Source organism: Haemorhous mexicanus, chromosome Z (assembly GCF_027477595.1).
Source record: "Haemorhous mexicanus isolate bHaeMex1 chromosome Z, bHaeMex1.pri, whole genome shotgun sequence".
NCBI lineage: Eukaryota > Metazoa > Chordata > Aves > Passeriformes > Fringillidae > Haemorhous > Haemorhous mexicanus.
Genome location: NC_082381.1, coordinates 80,101,397 through 80,124,574, shown reverse-complemented (window position 1 = coordinate 80,124,574; position 23,178 = coordinate 80,101,397). Strand labels below are relative to the sequence as shown.

Below are 23,178 nucleotides of genomic sequence, written 5' to 3'. Positions count from 1 at the left end.
GGGAGGCACCTGGGGAGTTGGACCCTGAGAACTGGGATGCCCTGGGAAACCAGACGTCCCCGAGACCCAGTGTGTTTGCCCAGCAGTGGAGGGTGGACTGGAACCCGTGCTGCAGGGACCTGGCCGGCAGGAGCCCTGACGGGGCAGGGGGAGCTGAGGGCAGAGGACGGCAGGGGGCTGGATGCCACGGGCATGTCACCGCAGCTGTCACTGCAGCTTTTCGGGCTTCATCCCCTGTGCTGTGGGACACAGGCCTGTGGGCTGGTGGGTAGGAGGGTGGACGCATACGAGTGGAGCACAGGGGAGCGCTCGGGGTGCAATGAGCCTTACACAAGTCCCTACGGCGCCGTGGGGCTGGGATGATGGGGGCAGAGCGGGGCTGCCGGTCCTCCCGGGGATTTGGGAAGGACCTAAGGGGATGTCACGGGCTGTTATGGGCTGCCATGGGGGGCCGCCCAGCCAGGGGGACACAGAGGTGCCGTGCGTTTGTTTGCAGGGCGCTTCGGTGGGGCAAGGGGGGCTCGGCGGAGGCAGCATGCCTGCCGTGCATTCCTGGCATTCCCAGCCTGCTGCCTGCTCCCAACGGGCGCGGATGGGGGCGTGATAGAGACTGGAGGGGGGTGTTGGGGGTGGTGCCAGCCCCTTCCCCACGGCTCAGAGCTGTGTGGGGCGAGATGCTTGTGTGTGGGAGCACGGGGGAGCGCACTGGCTGCACGGTGGCCTCGCAGGTCTTGCCGGTGCCACTGGCCCTTCAAGGTCCTGTGTGGTTAAGATGTGTGAGGGATGCTGCGCTGAGCGGCTGTCAGGGTGTCGCTGTCCCCTCCGGGATTTTGGGGCAGGCCACCAGAGCAGAGCAGTACCGTGGGCATAGCACCACAGAGTGCCCCGGCATGGGTGCTTCCACCTCTGGGGTTGCCGGGAATCACAGTCCCTGTCGCTGTCGCTACCATTCACACTGCAGGTGTCGCCATCAACAGAGATGATCGTGGGGTCACAGAGCTCGGCTTCCCCAGCTCGGCACAACCCGAGACGAAGAGATTGCATTGCCGGCTATAAATATCTCGGTCCGGTGTGGTACGGAGCTGGCAGCGGAGCCTGAGCCGAAGGACAGTGAAATCCAACCGACAGCAATTACATCCAGAAATGAGAAGCTGGAAAGATCTGGAAGGGCTTCCCCATGGAATGTGGGGCTGGACACGGTGGGGTGATGGTGGACCCACTGGAGAGCACAGTGTCAGCGAAATCACCCCTGCTCACGGGGCACAGATGGTGGCACACCGTGTACCCTGCAGGTGCCCCCAGAGCAGCCCTGTGGCTCCTGTCCTGAGGCACAGGCCGCGGGCAAAGGGGACACGGAGGGGCTGACAACGGCCTGAGTAGGCTAAACCTCCGCAGCGACCTCTCCGGGAGGTGGTGCTGCTCCCGCAGGACCTGCGGCAGGCGGGATGCCGCCAGCGGAGGAACGATTCTAGTAAAACGAAATAGAGATATGGGGGAGAAAAGCAGACGGAGTGGAGGGGACCAGGGAGAAGCCGGTGGGAATTCGCTTATGGAGCGATGGGATGCGTGAGATGCCGGTGACGGGGAATGTGGGTGCGGCGGCACCCCGGGTGTGCGCGTGTGAGCCACCAGAGGGGGCCAGGCCACCACCGCGGGGACAGCGCGGGGACAGCGCACCGACACAGCATCGACACCGCACACGGATCATACACACCCCATACACACACCCCACACCCCACACACACCGCATTCACACACCCCACACACACCATACACACCCCACACACACCGCATTCACACACCCCACACACACCATACACACACCATACACACCCCATACTCACACCATACTCACACCATACACACCCTACACACTATACACACGCTACACACACCCCATACACACACTATACACACCCCATACACACACCCCACACACCATACACACACCATACACACCCCATACGCACACCCATACACACCCCATACGCACACCATGCACACCCTATGCACACACCCCATAAATACCCCATACACACACCATGCACACACCATGCACACCCCATGCACACCCCATGTACACACCATGCACAGCAAACACACACCATGCACACCCCATACACACAGACTTACCATACCTTAGGTTTTTTTCTATCTCCGTGGCCCATTCCCTGTCCTATGGTTTCACACTGAGTTTTACTGGCATCCCACACCTTGGGATGACACTCGTCCCTTGCGCTGGGCTGCACCCAGCACCCTGCTCCTGGTGGCCTGCAGTGGTGCATGGCTATCCGTGGTGCTCCATGGTGGCACACAGTGGTGATGCATCCCCCCTTCTCCAGGCTGCACTGCCATCTGAGAAATGCTCCTTAGGCCTGAGCCTTGAAAAACAGCGCCTGGTCTCGGCTCTTCTTCAGCTTATCAGAAATGCTCCCTTCTTCCAGGAACTGCCGCTGTCTCATAGAGCTCCTGGGTTTTTCATGAGCAGTGTCGGCAACTGTTTTTCTTCCTTGAACCAACGTCACTCTTCTCAGATATCCAAAGAAAGTGCAGGCTGAAACTGTGGCAAGGATGAGACACTGTTATAACTAAAGCCCACTCTCTTGCCACCCGTAAACAGTGGTCCAAAATGAGACCCCCTGAGCTGCCCTGGACCACAGCAGGTTGCGGCCAGCACTTCCCTCTGAGTGGGGCCTCCCAGAGCCAGCAAACTCAAGTCTGCTGTACTTGAGGATCACTGAACGATGATGGATCCTGGGCTGATACCCTTGCTCCATGAGGCTCAGCCCTTTGCCGGTTGAAGGGATGCAAAGGCATCCAAAGTGAGCATTTCACTGACCTCTGAGGGGAATTTTTCACAGGTACCTCGCTTGCACTGTTCTGTCTCTGTGCATGCCCCTATGCATAGGCTGTAGCAAATCTGGGAGAAATGCTGCTCTCTTAGGTGTTTAAGTACCTCAGATCTAAGTAACTTGGGCCTGTAAGTAAGGTTAAGTCATAAATTATAAGCTAAGTTAAAGGCTGCTAAAATGTTGCTCTTTTGCTAAATTGTTAAGTTTAAGTTACATAGGTTAGATGCTGTTAAGTGTTATTCCTCTGTTAAATTGTTAAGTTACAAGTTAAGTAGTGTTAAGTGTGAAAGCTTTTAGGGCATATTCTTTTTTATCCTTGCCCTCACTGGCCTTTTGTCACACCACCTAAACATACACACACATATGCACAAACACAGCCCTAGATGGTTCTTGGTTCATGTCTGTTTTGATTGCCTGGATTTTGTTTGTTATTCCTTTTTTTCTCCTCAATGTGCCTTAACTGTCCAGTAAATGAATCTTGCCAATGAACTTTGTTCTGCTGCCACTTAATATCAAATTTGGTTTTCGCTGATACCCTTGCCAGTGATTTCAAACACACATTCCTGACACACCTGCTGGTCCTAGGACTGCACCAGATCATGATGGGCACTGAGGGCACAGCTATACTTGTCTGCCCTAGGGGGCTCATGACCCTGAGGTTCCAGTCTTCTTTTCCATGTTCCCCTGGCAAGCATAACCAAGGCCCTGGTCCCCAGAGATGACAATTGTTTTTCCACCTCCTGGCGTGCAGCAGCACAAGGCCATGGGCCTTGCCAAGCTCCTTCACCTCCATGCTGAAAGTGGAGCCAGAAACCTGCCAGCCTCAGGAGGTGACTGTAAAGAGCATGGCAGGCACCACAAGTGAGTGCCAGCAGCACGGTCGTCACTGCCAGGGCCAGGAGGAGCCGTGCAGACACTGCTGTGCCAGGGCACAAACTGCGCTGGATCACGGCAAGGGCTGGCAGGGATGGCAGCAGCCCCTTCCTGCTGGAAGCTGTGTGGAAAGAGGGCAGGGATGGAGAAGGCACCGCCGAGGACTCAACAGTTCTACTCGAGTGTGGGTCAGGCTTCTGCTGGGGTCTCTATTGCCAGTGCTCACATTGCCACCCCATCCCAAATGGGAGGGTAACACCTTCAGAAGGTCAGAGAGGCTTTGACCAGGTGGGCACAAACTACCCAGGAGTGGTGCAGATATATGGGGTGACCTTTTCACATATGGGCCTCCTGTGCTGCAGGAAGCTGCTGTCCAGGGAGTCTGAAGGGCTCCTTGTTCAGTCTTGAAGTTTGTGTGCCAGTAATGGAAAAAATAGAGCAAAGGCAAATATTTTAAAGGGAAAATTGTGGATGAATGTGGCAGCTGTGTCACCTCCCTGGTTCAGGACAAGGGTTGTCACTGTGTATCCATGGGGAGAGTCCATAGAAGCCACACCTCTCTGTGCCCCAGACCCATGGTGGGACCCTAGGAGTGTCCTTTCAGGGCACCAGGACAGGAAGTGTCACCCATGAACCCCTTCAGGTGGGTGCTGCCTGTGCCAAGCCAGAGACAGCTCCCACAGTGGCTTTCCCCTCCAACTTCTCTGGCACCCCCAGGCTGAGTATGTAGGGTCTCGGTCCCATACCTGGGTAATCTCTTCCACCGTGAAGCCACCAGCCATTCATGGCTTTTCCTGTAGAATGTCCCTAGAGCAGGGTATCACTGCAGTATGGCCCTGTGGGTGGCAGTAAAACAGCCAATGCACTGTGCAGGGGGATCCCTCTTTCGGATACCACAGTGAGGCCAGAGATCTGCAGGGTTGACCTGGGACACAGAAAGCCTCAGAGTCTGCTGGGGCTCTCCCCACCCCTGCATCACAATGAAGCAATGTGCCCAGGACCAGTCTGGGAGTCCCCTGTGGATCCTCATTATGTTCCAGGCCATTTATATGCTGAGGTCAGCGCTGGTGGCATGACACTGCCACAGCAAAGTCTCCTCAAAATGAGGGGCTTGGACCATTGACCTCCCCAGCAAGTCCTCAGGCCAACAAGTGCCTGGCATTTTTTGGCTGGTGCAGTTTCTGCGTGGCCTAGGAATGATCTCCTAGGGTTATTTCTGACTCACAGGACAGGAAACATTTCGGGGTTTAAGCCAAGCTGAATAATATGCTCATTTCCTTGTGCCGACTACAAAGCACCTGCTCCAGGGGATTTATGGAGTGCCGGCCTCTCGCAGTTACTGTGTGGCTGCCTGCCCGGATGTTTTTATTTTCCTGGTATGGCCAGCAAGTGCCAAGGCCTGTTTTCCTAAACACCCCGTGACCTCCTGGCATGTTTCTTTGAGGGGAGCCCAGGCAGAGCCACGGGCTGCAGCGCACCCATGCTGGGATACCCAGGGTGCAGGAGAGCCAAGGTGCTGCCAGCACCCTGCCAGGGCTGAGGGTAGCAGGAATGCGTGGCCAACCCACTGATGCCAAAACTTGGCCTGATGCAGAGCAGCCACAGCTATGATAAATGACCTAGGAAAGTCCCAAAGGAATGGAACATGGGCATGAGCAAGGGAGGATAAGACCATGTGAGAGAGGGCAAGAGGGCATGAGAGCCTGAGTGAGCCCCAGCATGGGACTGCCCAGGACACAGAGCCCACCCTATGACTGGGGACCTGCAGACACCATCCCACAGCAGGTCCTGTCCCATGGCAGGGAACACACACACCCCCTCCAACCAGGGCTGTAGAGCCCCTGGGAAATGCTGTGCCTAGCCTCTAGGGTCAGAACACCTCTTCCTGCAAGGAGGGTCAGGGTGCTGAGGCCAGAACACCCACAGAAGGCACAAGGCATACCAGCATGCCTTGTAGCCCATGCTTCTCCACCTGCATTGGAGCTTCATCCAGCAGGCAGCCAGTCTGCAGAGTAAGGTGACATCAATTTTTCCTCACATCCCCTCTATTTTGTCCCCTTTTTGGAGCAACAGTCTAATTGCTGGTGGGGCTGTACTCCAGCCTCTGTGAGCTGTCCCATGTGGCTTGCCAGCTGTGGGATGAAGGATGCCATGAGCCAGCTGTCATTCCTGGCTAGCCCTTTGTCTTTCCTTCCCAGCTCCTGACTGCCTATCTCTTCCTCACCCCTCTGCTCGCCTCTCTCTGCTCATCAATGCTGAGCATTCATGAATGGTCATCATTCAGAGCCAGTATCTACCTGCACCTGCCCTGGTGCCCTGGGTAGATACTGGTGCTTGAAACATCCTCAAGGTGCTGGGCAAGGAAAGGTACTCACATCCCAGAGCTGCTTCAAGGTCCACAGCAGCACCAAAGCAGTTTGGTCCAGTGATAAACTGGGGTTGTGGATTTTTTGTTTTATTTTGGGTTTTTTGCTTGTTTTTGTTTTTTGTTTTGTTTTGTTTTGGGTTTTTTGGGATTTTTTCTTTTTGTTCAGAGAGAAAATAAAATAGCTTTGGGGACCAGCAGCCAAGCTCCCCAGTGCCTAAAACAGCAATCACAGCACTTCCTCAGATTTATGGTGTTTGCTTTCACAATGCCAGCCAGGATCCTGTTTGCTTCCTGCTCTGCAGCTGCAGCTCCAGCTGAAGGCTCAGGAGATTCAGGTTTTATAACCCTCCTGGATTCTGCTGATGGCAACTTGTCCAGCATCAATTATTACCCCCTGAGCCTCCTGTGGTGCTGGGGTGGGCTGTTGTCACCTCATCCCAGCACCACTGGCTTGGATGCTCCTCCTTCCCCATCCATGGGGTCCCATCCCTGGCACTGGGCATTCTGCTGCTCTGCAGAGGGATTGCTGGGAGAGGAGGCCAGCAAAGCTGTGTCCCTGGTGGGGTGCAGCACCCAGCTTTTCTCAGACACAGCTACAATCTGAGACCAAGGCCAGGCAGGAGAGCTGGGTCCTGCTGGGAGTGTGCTGAGACCTTCTATGGGATCCTGGGATACTCAAAGGTGGTGGCTGCTCCTCACTGGCACACACAGGGGACAGGCAGTGATCCCTTCTGTTGGGCTCTGCCTGCTAAATCAAAGTGACTGAACTTCTAGAGAGGTACTTCTTCCAGCCCCTTTATCCTTTCTGTGGTTCTTTCCTGGGTCTCTGTTCCCCAAGTGAGACCAAAAGCAGCTGCTTTCTTTTAGTCTCTGAAGCAAAGCCTCCTCCAGGCTGGCACGGCAGGACATGGTGTCAGCTCCTCCTGCCACAGTACCCCTCAAGAGCCCAGGCAGAAGCTCTGAAACACCAAGTCCAACTGCAATTATTGCTTTCCAAATTATGAGCTCCCTCCTGTACAACCTGGACCGAAATGTTCTAGATCACCCATGGCGTTGTGTGTGCGGGGGACAGCTGGGTGCCCAGAAATGCAGAACCTGGGGAAGGAAAGTGATCAGGAGGGGGAAAAGCAGGATCAATAGGCTATGGGGGACCACCAGCCCCTTTCTTAATGCACAGCCACAGTGTGGATGATGCTCCACTGCCCTGGTCCCTCTGCAGTGTGCCAAGAGATGTCCTGACACTCCTCTATTTCTCTGCACTTTCTCCCAGTAAAGCACTTTGATGAAAAATCCAATAGCCATGAATGGACTCGTAGCTTTAGACCTCTATTTAATGAACTATAATGGCTACAGAAATCCTGAGAATGTCTCTCCATGTCCCTGATGGAGCAGGGGCAATGCCTTCCCCACAGCCAAGAGATGCTGTTGCCCCAGGTTTTGAGCACTCTTCTGGAAGCCTGTCCAAATCCTGTGGGCCTCTGAGTGAAACCCACCAATTCTTTTATTTAACATTTGCTGTTCTTGCTGATGAAACAATGATGGATTATTTCATTGCAGCTACTAGCGTGCCAGACTTCTTTTTCCAAACACACAATAGGAATATTAATCAACTGCTCTGACGAGGAACACTTTTATCCTCCTTATATAGTAACAACTCTGCACCAAAGGGAAAGTTCCATTCGTCACTGATACACTCCACCATCCTGGCTCGTGGCTCAGTGGTCAGCAGGGTATGCCCAGCATTTCTCTGATTTGATATCAGCCTTTCCTAACAGATCCCACACTTGCTGACATCCAGCCACCCCACCGAGGGACACAGCATCATCCATGGCACTACAACAGGGCTGGGGTAATTCTCTAAGGGGGATGAAGGGATGCAAAGCTAGGGCTTCTCCCTCAGCAGTGAGAGCACAAGCTGCAGGAGATGGATGCAACGGGATGGCAAAGGGGCCCAGAGCACCAAAGGGAAGGGACTATGCCTTCAAATCTGAAGGTGGTGAATCCAAAGCGGATAAAGCGGATAAAAGGAAGCATTTTTCTTTCTCACTCTGTGCTTAATTAGACTGCCACAGGAAAATGCTTGGGCCAAAATTTAGCCGGATTCAATGAGGGATTGGGCACTTATAGGGATAAGAAAAATATCCAGCTATAATAGTGAATGCCAATACAAATTCTGGAAGGGATATTAGGCCTCACGCGTCAAGGTGTAAATTTATCCCAAACTCTCAGGAACAGGGAGCTTAATGCAGGGGCAGATGACCCACATATGCCACCGCTGCTGATGCTGCCTCACTGCCAGCACAGCCCTGTGCTGGCTGAGCCCCTGGCTGGACCATCCCCAGAGCCCTGTTTCCTGCTGCTGGCAGCACCTCTGACAAGGGCTGCAAATTTCTTTTGGCAAATCAGACTTTTGCTTGTAGCTCTCTGGGACCATGTGGCTCCCAGGACTCTGACCTCCTCCCTCTTGCACTTCAGCTTACTTTGTTAGTTGATAACAGGCTTATCACTTCTACACAGAGGCATTCCCTCTGGGTTAGGGTCTGTGAGGTCCACAGGCACAACCCTGGGTGATGTGGCAACTTCCCACAGGTCCTTGCTTCCAGCCAAGTCCTTTTTTTACCTCTAAGGTTACCTGTCGCCCAAAAGCACTTTTGCCTCCTACTTTTATCCCTCCCTTTTCCTGCTTCTGATGGGGCAAGTCTGCAGCTACTGGAAGAGGATGCTCAGCCCCAATACCTTGTGGGTGCTCCAGGTACACAAGCACAGTCCTCTTTCATGGGCAGTGCTCAGGTGAGCCCTGGTTCATTCTCTCCTGTTCTACATCAGTTGTAGTTGCTGTACTGTCTGCTCTGGTCACAGCACCAAATAGGTCAGAGCTCAGTAAGTGTTTGGACAACACTCTCAAGCACATGCTGGGATTCTTGGGGTGTCCTGCACATGGCCAGGAGTTGGACATGGTGATCCTGATGGGCACCTTCAGACTCAGCATATTCTATGACTCTGTGATTCTATGATTCTATGATTTTGTTATCCTGTGATTTCAAACCTGCTGTCCCTGTCCACAGGCCATGCACGGCTATGAACCTGGCACTGCTGCAGCCCAGGCTGGGGTGAAGGTGCCATGATGTGGTACTCAGGAGTGGGTGCAAACACCTCCATCTCCATATGAGGATGGTGGCATTTGCACCCCACACTGTTAGCAGAATGCTTGTGCTGCTCTGGTCACTGTGAGATGGGATTCTCCCAAAACTTTGGCTTGCTCTGAAGGAGCACTGACGGCACAGCATGACCAGAGGGGAGCCTGGAGCTCTCCTGGTCAGGAGCCAGGGTCTCCCGTGCTTGCTGCTTAGGAGCTCACCACACTGCAGAGGGCAACGCTGCTGGGGACCTTTGGATCTCCCCTAGCTGTGGAGCCTTGCACCCACAGGGGCTTCCAAGTGGAGAAATTTCTGGAGGGCATGAATCAGCTTTTCACAGCTTGTTAAAAATCTTGATCCTACCTCTTGTTTTCATGCCTTTCAAATCAGGAAATGAGTTTTACAACTTTTCCAGTGGGGCACAGCTGGTGGCCAGGGTCGTAAAGCTGAACTTTATAAATATCTCTCATTGGGATCAGGGGAAGAGCATTAAAAAGGCAGAGAGGGAGAAAGAGAAGGAGAAGGCAAAGGAGCAAAGGCAATAGAGAAGCAAAGCAAACAAGTCCAGCTCAACTATCTATGGCCATGCAGGCACAGAAGATGAGGTGTGCTTGGGGCAGGCTTTGCCTGCTTCTTTCACTCCTCATTCAGCTGCCGGGCTCCCAGGCCAAATGCTATTTCCAGGCTAAAGGTAAGTGGGGAGGTGAGATGGGAAGAGGCTGATGAGAAGAGGAGGCCTCAGCTTTCCCAGCATGGCCGGGCTCTTCCCTATGCCTGAGAAGTATGAAAGGGACTGTGCTGAGCTCAGGAATGGGATCATGGGCCAGTGGTGAGTGGAAGAAGCACTCTATAAACCACAGAACAGCTCCCCAGGGCTCTGGCTGAGAAACAGCATTCTGGGCCATGAAGGCTCCTGGCAGGTCCCTGGCTGGGGTTGAGTGTGCAGGACTAGCAGCAAAGGGAGGAGGGCAGCTCATCATTCCTCTGTTGTCTCCTCCCAGGGCTGCAGAAATGCCCAGACCCTAAGGGGCACTGGACTTGTCCTCTCCAGGGAAGCAAGAGCCACTTCCTTCTTGCTCTAGACCCATGGGGTAGTGGTGAGAGTCACAAGGCAGGGCCAGGAGAGGATGAGAGATGACAGGGCATTCCATACGTGCAGAATGGTGGATAGACCACCATATATCTTCCATAGCACAAGGTGGGTGAGAGGTCATCATGATACTTCTGCCCCTGTTCAGGGCACAGGTGTGTCAAGGAGGCTTCCACTTGCCCTCAGCACAGGCCCATGTGTTCTCATCACCATTTCCTTTGCAGCTCCCTGTGAGTATGAAGGGAAACAGTTCTCCCTTGGGGAATCGTGGCTGAGCACCAACTGCCTGCTCTGCACCTGCCTGCACCCCATTGGCGTGGGCTGCTGTGAGACGTGAGTGAGGGGCTGGGCTGGGGTGGGCTGTCACCTTCCACCATAGCACCCTGCCTCTGCAGCAGCGGGTGTCTGGTGGCTGCAAATGTAGCTGATATCAGAGCCTTGGGAGGGCTGTGGAGCACCAGGTCCTGGTGAACAAGAGGAAGAGATGGGCAAGACCCCACAAGGGCTTTGAGGGTGGGTGGGGTGAGTTGGGGCAGTTGGAAAGGGTGTTTTGGCACAGCAAGATGCCCAGATGGTCCAGGAGCCATGTCCCAGCCTGCCTGAGCTGGTCTGGAAGACATCCTGCGCAGGGGGCTGGCAGCAGGAAGCCACCCAGTGCAGGCAGCAGCCCCCCGGCACTAATCAGGAGTACTTACAGCACCGTGTCCTCTCCCACAGCACCCAGCACCCGATCGACTTCCCTGACTGGTGCGAGGCCCGCTACGACTCACAGACCTGCCAGATCTCGGTAGTGCAGAAGGCCAACCCCAGCCTGCCGTGCGTGAAGAGCGTGGAGCACGAGTGGGGCTCGGCCAGCACCCCCGAGCCGCTGGTGAACAAGGTGCTGGGTGCGGGGCTCAGCAGATAGAGAGAATCTCGGCAGCGCCCCCGCCCCTCGGCGCCGCCCTCCCCGCTCCAGAGCACACCGCCCGCATGCTCCACACCTGCCCCACCCACCCTGTAGAGACATCACCGCCAGCACCTCCGAAGGAAACCACTATCCACACACCATGGTACCAAGCTTCGCTTCTGCCTTCAGCTTCCTGAACCAGGGCGTCCTCCCTGTGAGGTGTTCTGCACACCGTGGAAATGCAGATTCTACAGCATCTCTTCCAGGTGGGCAGAAAACCTTTAGTGACTAAAAATGGCTACAGGACTAAATCAGCCTGCTCCATGGCAGTCCTGCATTCCGATATCCAGCCCCAAGCAAAGCAGCTCCCTACTCCCTCCCAGACCCTCGTCTGCCCAGCAGCCGTGGGCAGCTCGCTGGGGTCACCACGGCACCTCGTGCAGGATCCCCACACCCTGTCCAGCCCCTTCTCTGCTCCCGGAGTGCAAGGGGCACAACCCACCTCTGGAACCACTAATGCCCCTACTCCAAAAGCTCCTGGGGTCCCTGGCACTGTAGGCCAGCCTTGGGCAACACTGCAAGAGAGCCAGCCCAGGGAAGTTGGCAGAACAGGATGTGCCCAGGGGAGAGCCCCATCCCCACTGGCAAGGGAGCAGGGTGGGGAGGGCTCAGGAGAAGCAGAAGCAATCCAACTGCCAGGGTGGAGGCAGCCACCCTGGCAGCTGCCCCAGCTGGTGCCATGCCTGTGTTGTGCAGAGCCTTGTGTAGATGTTTCTGTTCTTGCAATAAAGATATTGAACAAAAAGGTCTCCAGCCTGTGACTGCTGTGGAAGGTGGGATGTGTCCAGCAACGGGAACAATGTAGGAATAAGGCTCTTGGGAAAGCTGAGTTTTGCACATTCAGATGTTTATTACATTTCCACACAAAGAGGAAAGCTCATTGCAAAGTTCAGTAAAAATGGGGAGCTGGCTGTTGAGCAGGGAGATCTCCATGCCAGCTCTTGGATGCACAGCATGCATGCCCTACAGCACCCCAAGGATCCAAAGACCAGCAGGATGCTGGAGCTCACACCAGGAGCCCAGGCAGACAACAGCCCAGGGGCTCAGTGCTGCTCAGTTTTGAATCATCATGATCATACTGACACAGCACAGGCCTGCATCCTGCTCACCAGCACATGCCAGCAGCACAGGGCTCGCCTGCCACAACCTGTTTCCTCCAGGTGGGGGTGGCTGGAGCACTGGACTCCATGTGTAGGACAACTCTCCAAGAAGTAGGACACATGCCAGGGCAGGAGAGCAGGGTCTCACCCAGCCCATGTGGCCACTGTGCTTCACCTGGATGCCAGACCTCTGCTTGTAGGGTGTCTGTAAGGGCACAGCCTTCACCCAAGGGTGGGTATGAAGCTTCACTGGAAGAGCTCCCTTCTCCCCTCCCTGGGCTGGGCCTTTCCTTCTTGGAAGCCCCATACGAGATAAAGGCACATCAGCGGTTCCCTGGGAAGGCAGATTTCTTTTTGCTGAGTGCTGGGACTTGCACCTTCACCCAGGCAGGAAGGGTCCAGCTTCAGCTGGGGGCTGCAGCACAAGACACTACATCAAGCAGTGCAGGCTCACTGTTTTTCCAACCATGGACAGGACAGACATGCCTGGTGCCCACCTGGACATCACAGATGGACCCAAGGGGACAGTGGGATGCATGCACCACAACACACTGGTGACAGTCCTGCCTGCCATTCCCATTGGTGGCACATGCTTGCAGCTCTGCAAGAAAACAACCTCTCCCTACATCAGATGGTGATGGAGTTAGTGCTGGAGAACTGAGATACATAGGAAGCCAGGATGGGGTTGGTGGGAAGAACTTTGATGGGCAAGTCCCAGCTGAAGGTGTCCACTTCCATCTGCTCCACCCCAGTCCAGGTGACAGCCTCCGATTGGCTCCCACGAACCAAGCAAGTCCCCGCCGACTCCCCAGAAGTCACAAACTCAAAGTGCAACCTCCACTTCAGGGACACTGTGGGCGAGATGGTAGTCAGTACATAACACCCACAAGTGCCATGGACAGCAGCTGTCTCAGCACAGTCTGTCCTGGCAAGGGGACAGCAAATGACCCTACTCACACAGGCCAGCTCCCTCACAAGGGACACAGCTCTGCTGAGCAAGGGCAGGGGACATCACAGTCCTCCTGCAGAGACAAGCAGGGGTGGGTCCCTTCCCTGGTGGGTACTAACCGATGTTGGTGGTGAATCCTGGGGTTGAGCTGAGTGGGATGGGCAGGCTGAAGCTGCTCTGTGCTGTGTGCAGGCAGGACTCCTGATGGCGGGCATGCACGGTGAAGGAGACAGGCTGCCCCCGCCGTCGCTGGAACTCCTCCTGGATGCTCTCCTCTGTCTGCAGGCTCACTGAGAACTGCAGGGCAATTGGCAGGGTGCTTGCTCTCACAACCTCATACATACCTCATGCAAAGCCTTGGGGGGTCCTTTTCCCAAATGAGCTCAGGACTCGACCATTGTCCGCCTCAGACTCCAAGAAGACCCCAGGTGGGTCCCACTAGAAACAATCACAGCCCAGTGCCACCCCAATCCCTTCTTCACATCCCTCACCCTAAACCCCTGCCTCTCCTCAGTAACCCCAGACACAGCAATGACCTGCAGACATGGAATATCTCCTTCTGAGAAGTTGAAGGTCCCAATGACATCCTCTCCAATCTTATACACAGTCTTAAAGATGCAGAACGTCCCCACCTTCCCACGAGTGTTGCTGATGTTATACAGGTCTGTGGAGCAAGAAGAGAGAAAAGGGTTGTGGCAGCACAAGGCTCTGCTCTGTGCAGTGCTCTGGGTTAATGACATGACCTCATGCCTCCTGTTTGGGTATGAAAGACAGTCCCTAGAGTGGTATTCCCTCTGGGAAATTTCTGAAGTGAGCAAGGGCAAACCCTACACTGGCTGCCATGTGCCGTGGGCAGAGGGTCTGTCGGTCTGAAGTAGGAACAGCGTGAGACTGGCAAGGAGGCCCTGACCCAAGCAAGCCCTGATTGAGCTGCTACACAGCCATAGCTGGAACTTCACTTTGTCAGTGAGAAATATTTTGCAGCTGACCCTGAGATGTTCTCCATGACCAGCTTCTTAGAAAGGACAGCAGGTTTGAGCAGGGAATATGACCTACGCAGGCTGCGTCGGGAGGTGGCCACCATGAGCAGTTCTGTTGCTAGGTCTGCCAGGCGAGAGTCTTTCTTCAAGCCCTCCTCCTCCTCCAGGAAGGGGTTTGAGGGTGCAACAGCCTCATCCTGTGGGAACTGGTAATCCTTGAGCCCTGGGAAGGAGGTGAGAGCATCAGCAGGGCAGGGTGCAGCCCGGCCTGCCTGTGCAGGGAGGGCAGCACGTGGCCTTACCGTGCAGCACAAGGACACGGAAGGGCACACGCAGCAGCTTGATGGGCGAGTTGACACGCTGGCAGCCAATGGTCAGTTTGTACACGTACTTCACAGACTGCCCCCGGAAAGACGGGGGACCATCGACAGGCAGCGTCTCACAGTATGAATCTGCAATGAGGGCAGAAAATTTGCTTTCCAAAGCCAGAGGGAAGATCCTGCAGCTGTTGTGTGCAGGCTCCTTGCACCAAGCGCTAAGACCAGCAGTGCTGAGCTAGGGACAGAGCCTGGTGCTTTCTACTGTCTCTTTTTTCCTCCAGCAGCCAAGCAGAACCCAGCTCCCCTGCACCAGGCACACTGCTCCCCACATCACATGCACCATCATCCAGACATTGCTTCCAGCACATACAACCACACACACAAACTTTGTCTCCAAAGAATGTGAAAGATGTAAAATCCAGGAATACAACCACAAGAGCTAAACTTACTCATCACGAGTTCAACCTAAATTTGCCTCTGTGCACTCCTTTGCCCAGCTCTCTCACAGCACAGCCTCCTCCAGGCCCTGTTCCAAGCAGGTATCGATCAGTACTTCACGCCTCTTTTGCTTTTGCTTTAGACAAATCCTCAAACTCAGCAACAAGTAAGTTTCCTCCTGTGTTTTTCTTTGAAGGACTGCAGCTAAATGATCAACAAACAATTCCCAAGAACTTCATATCAACCTGTGATTTGTCCCCCTTGACAAGCTGATGACTTAGATCACAAAGTCTCTGACTCTGAGGGCTCTGAGGTACTGGGGCCTGGCTTTCACTACATTCAAGCCTCCTAGAGCCCCTTGGCCACCAGACAAACCCCAATGCTTCTTGACACAGTGTGAACACTTCTGCAGCTTTCCCAAACCACATGCTGTATAACAAGAAAGACACAAACAGTGAACTGTGGAAAGTCTCCACCTCTGCCTTGCCCACCGTAATGCAGATACGCCCTGCCAGAGGAAGGGCAGCATCCTGCTCTGAAACCACAGATCCTTCCCTATGTCTGGCACACACTGAATATTGAGGCTTAGATTAGAAGTTAGGGTTACATTTTAAATATAACTTCTGGATTTCAAATAACAGGACTGGAAGGAAGAAAAAAGCCTGTGCTAGTGTGTAGTGGCAACAGGATGTCACACCTTAAAACACAAGCCTCTCTTTCTGGACAAGGGTGCAGATAAAGCAGAGAACTACCCTGACAGGGAGGAAAATCAGGTATTTCCAAGGAAAGAAGCAGACTTCTGTAACCTCAGTACCAGACCCAACAAGAGGGCTCACAAAGACCTTCCCGTCTATGAGGATAATCTGAGCAGAGACCACCACAGTCAGAGAAGGATGGACAGTTTGCTACCTGGCTCAGGAATGCCAAGACTCAGGAAGTCCCAGCTTCCGTACATATCCCAGAAGGAAGCACATTCCTTGTGCTACAAATACCTTCCTTACCCACCTGTTGTGCCCCCTGGCTGGCCTTCTGGCCTGTGTCCAGACTGCTTCCATTTTCTCCCCTCTCTGTGATCTACCAAATTTTTAAAGGTATTACAAAACCACAGTGGAGGCAAAACAGCCACAGAAATCATTTGAGGACTTGAGAAAAAGCTTCGTGGTGACAAATTTAAAGAGTTCAGCCTGGGCTATGTGTCAAAGGGCTGGGATATGAGTCAACTTCAACATATAGGCACCATAACAAGAGTAAGGTATTGGGGAATAAGTTGGTCAGCAAATGAAAACAAGTCCTTTTATCAAGGACAGTCTGACACAACCTCAGCTCTGGCTGCAGTTTAATAACATGGTATATTGCTGAAGCAGAATTAAGATTTCTTAGGTTTTCTGGTTTGGTTTTTTTCCCCCTTCCCAAACTGCGTAGCAAAACTCAAAACTTCTGAAAAACAGGAAATGAAGAATTAAGATACACACCCACACAGCCTTAACTCTCCCTCCACGGAGCTGGCAGGAGACCCCAGGAATGGTCTGCAAGTGTGCCAGCTGCAGTCTCACGTGACAGCAGCACCACCACAGGCTGATGGGATCGGTGTGAACAGCCTGGCAGGAACGAGACCAGGGCTGTGATACAGCCAGGGATTGCAGTGCTAAAAAAGCAGCGCCACATGCAGCCACATCACATGTGATGCATGAAACAGACAGGTGAATCACATAGCAAAGGGGAAAGGCTGGACTGTACAGCCAAGGAACTTCAAAGAATAGAAGAGTTTGTGTCCTTCCAGAGCAACTGCATCCAAGCACCAGGCAGATGCAGGCTGCTTGTGCCAGTGCCACCCAGAGGCAGAGAGGACACACACATCACGACATCATTGGAAAGTGTAGACAATCCCTAGCTTAGCTGGGGGTTGAACAGCTTCTGCCTGTTAAGCCAGTGCAGTCAATCCCTCAATCCATCCCAGCCACTCGGAACTTCAGCTGTCGTCACTGATCTGTTATCCCAGAAACTGCCCAACCTGCCTAAAGTGTGCCAGGAAAAGGGACTTCCCTCTGCTCCCAGGGAATGGATGCTCCAGCCCCAAACCTGCAAGCAGCAAAGAACACAGGAGAATCCAGGTGAGCCTCAGGCCAGCTAAGGCTTCTGCCTCCTACTCCCTCTTGCTGGCATGGCACCTCTTTCCCCAACATGCTGCTGTACAGTAATAAGTGAATAACTAAATGTCTTCAGACAAAAGGCTCTGCAGTTTAGGGGCACAGCCCCAAGATGGCACTGCCCCACCCCCCTAACCACCAAGGCAAGCCAGCCTGGTTTCACCAGGTCCACCTTTCCCTCAAGTCAGGCCCCTCCAAAGCCAGAAAGGCAGGAGACACCGGCTCCAAACCAGCATGTCACAACCCCGCGGCTGGTTGGTCGCACTTGCAGCTTCACCTCCAGCTCTACAGAGCTCAGTGATCCAGCAGAGCCTGCCCCAACACAGGCACTGTCTCTCCTCTCCCTGTGCTCTGCAGTGTGAGAGGTCTCCATCAACCACTCCCAACAGATCCCTGGGACAACAACAAAGCTCTCCATGCGCAGCCTGAGAGGCCTAATATCACTGCTGCTAATCACAGGCCACTGGAATGCAAAGGGGATCTGACATGACCTGAACAGGCTGGGTCACACAGCCACCAACCAATAGAGAACAGCACATACTCAGCTGCTTCCACAGCTATCTACTCAAACATGGAGAGCTTTGAGCAGAGAAGATGAGGAGTGCTCACTTTCACAGCAGGAAAACTAGAACATCTAGAAGACTGTTATTTCCAGGACAGACACAATCCGAAGAGGAAGTACAAACCTTTGGAGGACACAGGACACCAGCCTAAATTCCAAGAATACACCAGTGTGACTGAAGAAATAAAGGCAAGGAAATGCAGGTGTGTGTAGCCATTCCTCCTGCTGCAACTAGGTATTTCAGAAGTTTTATGTCTTGCAGCTACACAGTGGACCTGCAGCAAAGGCCCCAGGCCAGGGGCAAGACGGAGGGACACACTGCAGTACAGCCCTAGTGCAGCAGAGAACAGACTCTGGATGATGCAGCAGCTCCTCGGCTCCAACCAAAGCATCCCACCTTTTGTGAGCATCAGGATCTCACACTTGCAGCACTCAGGTCTGCAAAGCCAGTTTTGAAAGCAGAGCTCCCCAGAGACGAGCTCTGTGAGCAGGGGAAGAGAAGACAGGACTCACAGGACTTGGACTCCCCAGGATCCAGTCGCAAGTCACAGAAGAGGATCTTTGGTGGGGTGGACAGGATACACTGACCCCGCTCTCCTGGAAGAGAATAAGAAACACATGAATGCTCCATAGCCTCAGGCTGTGTCCAGGTCAGTCAAGCTCTATCCCCATGGGAAGGAACAGGGAGAAGAGAGCCAGAAAGGAAGCATCTCTTGCCCTGGTCATATTATAAGAGATTGCCATTGCAGCTGGACAAACAACTGTCATGTTTCAGTCTAAGACACTGTCACTGTGATTTCAGTATTAACAAGGTCCCACAACATCTATCAGCAGGAAAGCAGCACAAACTTTGCACTCTTGATGCACGCTGCATCAAGACACACACATTATGGTCCGCTTGACCCCTGCTCACTGTGCTCTCACTGTCCCTACCCAGGTAACAGGCAGGAGAGGCACTCACCTCTGTTGGGGACAAAAACAGTCTCATTCTCTGCCTGCACATCATGCTTGCTGCCATCAGAGGGAGGGAGTGCCACCCGGTTCTCGCTGGCGTGAAACTGGCAGTGGATCTGGGCACTGGCCCATGCCAGCATCTCACTGAAAGCAAAGAGCAACACTCACATCTCTGCTTTAAAACTCAATTACAGCAGGCAGGAATTGGGAGAAGAGCAAGTCTGTCAGCTCTGCTTCATGCAGGACTGCTTGTCTGGAAGGAAGGTGTTGCTTCACTGTCACTGAAGCTACTCTCACAGTCCCCTTCCAAACAAGCCTTGGGAGTAAGCTCAAGCTGGGATGCTGACTCAAAGCCACTTCCACCCCAGCTGCTGACAACAGCTTCACCCAAAGCCTGGCTCTGCAGTCCAATGGCTCTTTTTAAGCAGCAAAAATTGCAGTCTGAGCCACAACACCAACGGCACAGTACTGACATGGCACAAGAAAATATTGCCCCAAGAAACTTGCTGTACACTCATGGCAGAGGACAACAGGCAGCAGAGGTCAGCAGCCCCTGTCCCCTTCTATGACAAGAGACAAGGTGGCTTGTGCAAAACTTCACAGGGATCTTTCAGCCAACATGCTGAAATCAACTGTTCCAAGATCCAGTCCAAAGCCTTACTCATTTGTTCATCTTTCACATCATCCTCAGATTAGAACTGGCCACTCAATGCACTCTTGGGAGGACACCTTAAGCTGCTGCATGTGGGCCTGGCAGAGGACTCTCAGCCATGAGGAGTTAAATCCCAAACCAGAGGTGATACACAGATCAGCACTCTGGTAACAACACAAAAATTAGGGAAGTGGGCAAATTCTAAAGCAACAAATTCCTGCAACCTGGGCTCAGCTGCCCCTGCCCACAGCACAGAGATGCCCCAAGCTCAACACTGCTCAGGGCAGGTAGGCACAGACATGCTCCCTCTGGTCCCACAGCACTACCCCCAACAAGAACATCAGCTGCTGTTTGTGCCAGACCAAAGAAGGATGCTTCTGGGTCTTTCATTAGGACCTACTTAATCCTCCTTATGCAAGGACTTAGCTGATGGCAATAGGGGAGACAAACATGTCATTTTGACCCCTCTCTGTACAGCCCCAGGAATTAATGTAGGGCCAGGCATCCGGCACAAAAAACAGTCTTCTGTTTTGGACATTGCTGTGACGTCAGCCATTCCACAGGGCACTAGTGACACCTTTCAGTTTCCAAATCACTCCTCTATTTTTTTTTCAATAGTGGTCTCTATAGTTTAGCCAGTGAATAGTTCCTCTGGTGTTTTCTAACATCATGATCTGATTAGTAAGCAGTAACAACAGAGCTCTAGGCAGCACAGGGATTTTTTGTGACACACGAGTGTCCCTCCATGTGACGCATCAGAGCAGTTAAAGGTCTAGATGAACTAGGGAAAAAGGTGTGCTGTATTTGTGTCAGCTGACTAATGATGTGCTATTTGATCTTTTATATGTGCTGGCTGCACTTACCCAAACACAGCTCAGTTACTATACCTAGTTGCTTTGAGCCCTACAGCTGTGGTTCTGCATTTTCAAAAGTACCAGCATGGCTTTTTCATCAGGGCTGTCCTACATTTTTTTCTTGTAAGGTATCTGCTGTTTGGAAGCAAAGAACTGCTCTTGCTTGAGGCAATGTTTGCTAATTTTATATAAGCTTAGAGTGATTACAATACCTTCAAACACCATATGTTGAGTATTTTTTTCTTTCTTTTTCAGTACAGCTTTACAACATGCCACTGGATTGTTTTCATTTTTTCTAGCCAGATGTCCCAACAAAATTTGCATGTCCCTTCCTGCCAGCAGAGCTGGCTTGCTCAGCTAGTGCTTGTTCAGCAGTGGAGGATCCTGCACTGGTGCTGAGGTCACTTCCTCCCAGCCTCACCTTCCCCCACAACGCCTGTAGCCTACACGGGACATGCTCCGTGCAGCCTCTGGGTAGAAGAGATTTGTTTCCTTTACTCCACCATCAAATTAATTTCCTGCCTTTCTTTCAATTCTCTCCCTGTTCTCAATATGTGGCCTTGCTGTCCCTCCAGCTGTCAGCCCCAAAACCTCCCAGGCTCTGACAGGTCTGTCTGTCTGTTGCAGTCACAGTGCTTTCATCTGGCTCCTGCCTTTACGCAACTCACAGCTTTGTTTTCCAAACCACCAATCTATTTGCTGCTGCCACTCGTTTGACTTAGCCAGGTCTCATCCGATTGATCACCTGAGGCTTTTTTTATTATTTTAAGAAGTTTTCTTTTTCAAGAGGCAGTCTTCTACAGATCACAACACATCTAAAGTTTTAAATTAAGCTCTTGTGAATGCACTGAAACCTCCCCCCTCCAACCATGCCACCTGCTACCCTTGCAGTCCTACATTTCAGAAGCAGACAAAACACAGGATATCTTGTCATCACAGAGGACCAAACTCTGGGAAGCTGGATACTTATGCCACAGCTGACTTTGAAACCTGATCTCAGCAGCCAAGAGGTAACAAGAAAAAAAGAAGGAAAGTTAAGGAAGGCAACAAATATAGAAGCCCTCTGCTGCTGAGACAGCCCTCTGCTGCTGAGACTGCAGGCACTGTGAGTGGGCCCACCAAAATAATCACATGTGAACATCATACTGGTGATGAAAGCATGCTGAACCTGACAGGGCTGGAAACAGACACTTCCCAGGAAGGACTCAAGATGAGAAAGCACTCTCCACTCCCTGAAGAATCAGACAAGGCTGCACACTCAGCGGACATGAAGGCTTTGGGCGATTACTTGTGACATAGAGTCACCCCCTGTGAGCCAATACGGGAAGCTCCCATCTTCTCACATTTCCTCAGCACTGAGAAGGGGGGATGCAGCACTCAAAGGCTGGGCCACAGAAAATGTGGCTGCAGAAGGTGCCCCTTTCAGACCTGACCCTCTGTCTGCCACCTCTGGAGGCAGGTTCACACTGATCTGTCCAGCACTGCTGGGTTACAAGAGAGCTCCTTCCACAAATGCAGGAAATAATGACACAGCCTGGATGTTGCTCTGTGGGACTGTCACTCTGGTGTGACCAGATAGCCCACTTTGACAGCCAGTTTGGCTTCATTTTCAGCCAGTCACTGTCACTGAGGGCTCACCTGAGCAACAGAGAATCTCTAACTGCATACCTCCTTCCTTGTCTACTTCTTGGGGGCACAAACCCAGCATAATTACCTCAGCTTCACCCCCAAAATTGAGACATGATGCAAGGCTTCCTTAAGGGAGTGCCTTGAGTAGGGAAGTCACAAGGGGCTGAGCTGGCACCATTGCCCTACAATGCAGCCATGACTACTACCCCAGAGAGGGGAGAGAGGGGCTGTTCCCTCTGGAGGGACTCAGGCAGCTCCAACACTTGGAGGCTCTGTGCATGGACTGGCACAGGCTCACGTACCTGCTGGCAGAGGTGGATGAGGCCGATAATGGGTTGGTGAAGGTGATCACACACTCCAGCACCTCCCCTGCCAGGAACACGGGCCCACGGCCCAGCTTGGCTACCACTTCAATCATGGCTTGGACAATTCTGCTGCACACCTGCCAAAAAAAGCCAACATTGGGCATGTTATCACAGAATCATAGATTCAAGGAATTACCAAATGGTTTGGGGTGGAAGAGTCCTTAAAGACCATCTTGTTCCAGCTCCCCTGCCATGGGCACGGACACCTCCCACCAGAACAGATTGCTCAGGACCCCATCCTCCCTGGCACTGAACATTTTCAGAGATAAAGCAACCACATTTTCTCTGGGCAACCTGTGCCAGTGCCTCACCACCCTCACAGTAAAGAATTTCTTCTTAACAGTTAATGAAACGTAATCTCTTCAGTTTAAAGCCATTCCCCCTTGTGCTATCATGGAAACACGGAGAGAGGACTGGGCCATGTAACTGAAGGTGAATGGGGACACCCATACACACACAGGAGGTGTGGGGGGAAACACGCACAGCCCCGTCGTTGCAAACACATACATCTTCCTCTCAGATCCACACAAGCAAGGAAGTGGGGTCAGGACACATCGCGACGGTGAGAAGGACAGCCCTGACACCCCAGCCCTTCGGTACCGAACATAAACACACACACGGATATCTCTACCCGAAGGATCAGGGACAACCTTTCCGCAGCTCCCGCCTCGGGCCCACTCACCACCCGCACAGGCCGCGCTCGCCGTCCGGCACCACAGCAGGCCCGGCTCCCCCACACCGCTCGGCGGGGATCGGCACTGCTCGGGCCTAGTTCGGCACTGCTCGGGCCTAGTTCGGCAGAGCTCGGGCCTAGTTCGGCAGAGCTCGGGCCCAGTTCGGCAGAGCTCGGGCCCAGTTCGGCAGAGCTCGGGCCTAGTTCGGCAGAGCTCGGGCCCAGTTCGGCAGGGCTCGGGCAACGCTCGGGAACGCTCGGCAAGACTCGGGCAGAACTCGGGCAG

The 23,178-nt window shown here is 53.2% G+C and overlaps 2 protein-coding genes across 3 annotated transcripts; one reads left to right on the top strand and one right to left on the bottom strand.

The window, feature by feature from the left end:
- Window positions 1-9,767: 9,767 nt before the first annotated feature.
- MSMP (microseminoprotein, prostate associated) lies at window positions 9,768-11,268 on the top strand. Its single transcript, XM_059836663.1, has 3 exons — window positions 9,768-9,921; window positions 10,545-10,653; window positions 11,038-11,268. The coding sequence occupies exons 1-3, from the start codon at window positions 9,810-9,812 to the stop codon at window positions 11,225-11,227; spliced, it is 411 nt and encodes a 136-aa protein (XP_059692646.1). The 5' UTR covers window positions 9,768-9,809; the 3' UTR covers window positions 11,228-11,268.
- Window positions 11,269-12,099: 831 nt separating this feature from the next.
- On the bottom strand, window positions 12,100-23,123 carry RGP1 (RGP1 homolog, RAB6A GEF complex partner 1). 2 transcript variants are annotated; one of them, XM_059873144.1, is made up of 9 exons: window positions 22,837-23,123; window positions 22,157-22,296; window positions 18,727-18,863; window positions 18,279-18,362; window positions 14,601-14,750; window positions 14,375-14,521; window positions 13,855-13,982; window positions 13,438-13,615; window positions 12,100-13,220 (listed from the first exon to the last, which is right to left on the bottom strand). In XM_059873144.1, the coding sequence occupies exons 2-9, from the start codon at window positions 22,270-22,272 to the stop codon at window positions 12,997-12,999; spliced, it is 1,164 nt and encodes a 387-aa protein (XP_059729127.1). In that variant the 5' UTR covers window positions 22,273-22,296; window positions 22,837-23,123; the 3' UTR covers window positions 12,100-12,996. The 2 variants fall into 2 exon arrangements, with proteins under 2 accessions (XP_059729127.1, XP_059729126.1); XM_059873143.1 differs by having other exon boundaries at window positions 22,902-23,031.
- Window positions 23,124-23,178: the final 55 nt, after the last annotated feature.

Coding starts and splice junctions, on each gene's coding strand:
- MSMP (XM_059836663.1), top strand. CDS start 9,810: ATGGCCATGCAGGCACAGAAGATGAGGTGTGCTTGGGGCAGGCTTTGC. Junction 9,922..10,544: donor ATGCTATTTCCAGGCTAAAG/GTAAGTGGGGAG, acceptor TTTCCTTTGCAG/CTCCCTGTGAGTATGAAGGG. Junction 10,654..11,037: donor GGCGTGGGCTGCTGTGAGAC/GTGAGTGAGGGG, acceptor CCTCTCCCACAG/CACCCAGCACCCGATCGACT.
- RGP1 (XM_059873144.1), bottom strand. CDS start 22,272: ATGATTGAAGTGGTAGCCAAGCTGGGCCGTGGGCCCGTGTTCCTGGCA. Junction 18,363..18,726: donor TGTTTTTGTCCCCAACAGAG/GTGAGTGCCTCT, acceptor ATTCTCTTCCAG/GAGAGCGGGGTCAGTGTATC. Junction 14,751..18,278: donor TCCTGGGGAGTCCAAGTCCT/GTGAGTCCTGTC, acceptor CCCTCATTGCAG/ATTCATACTGTGAGACGCTG.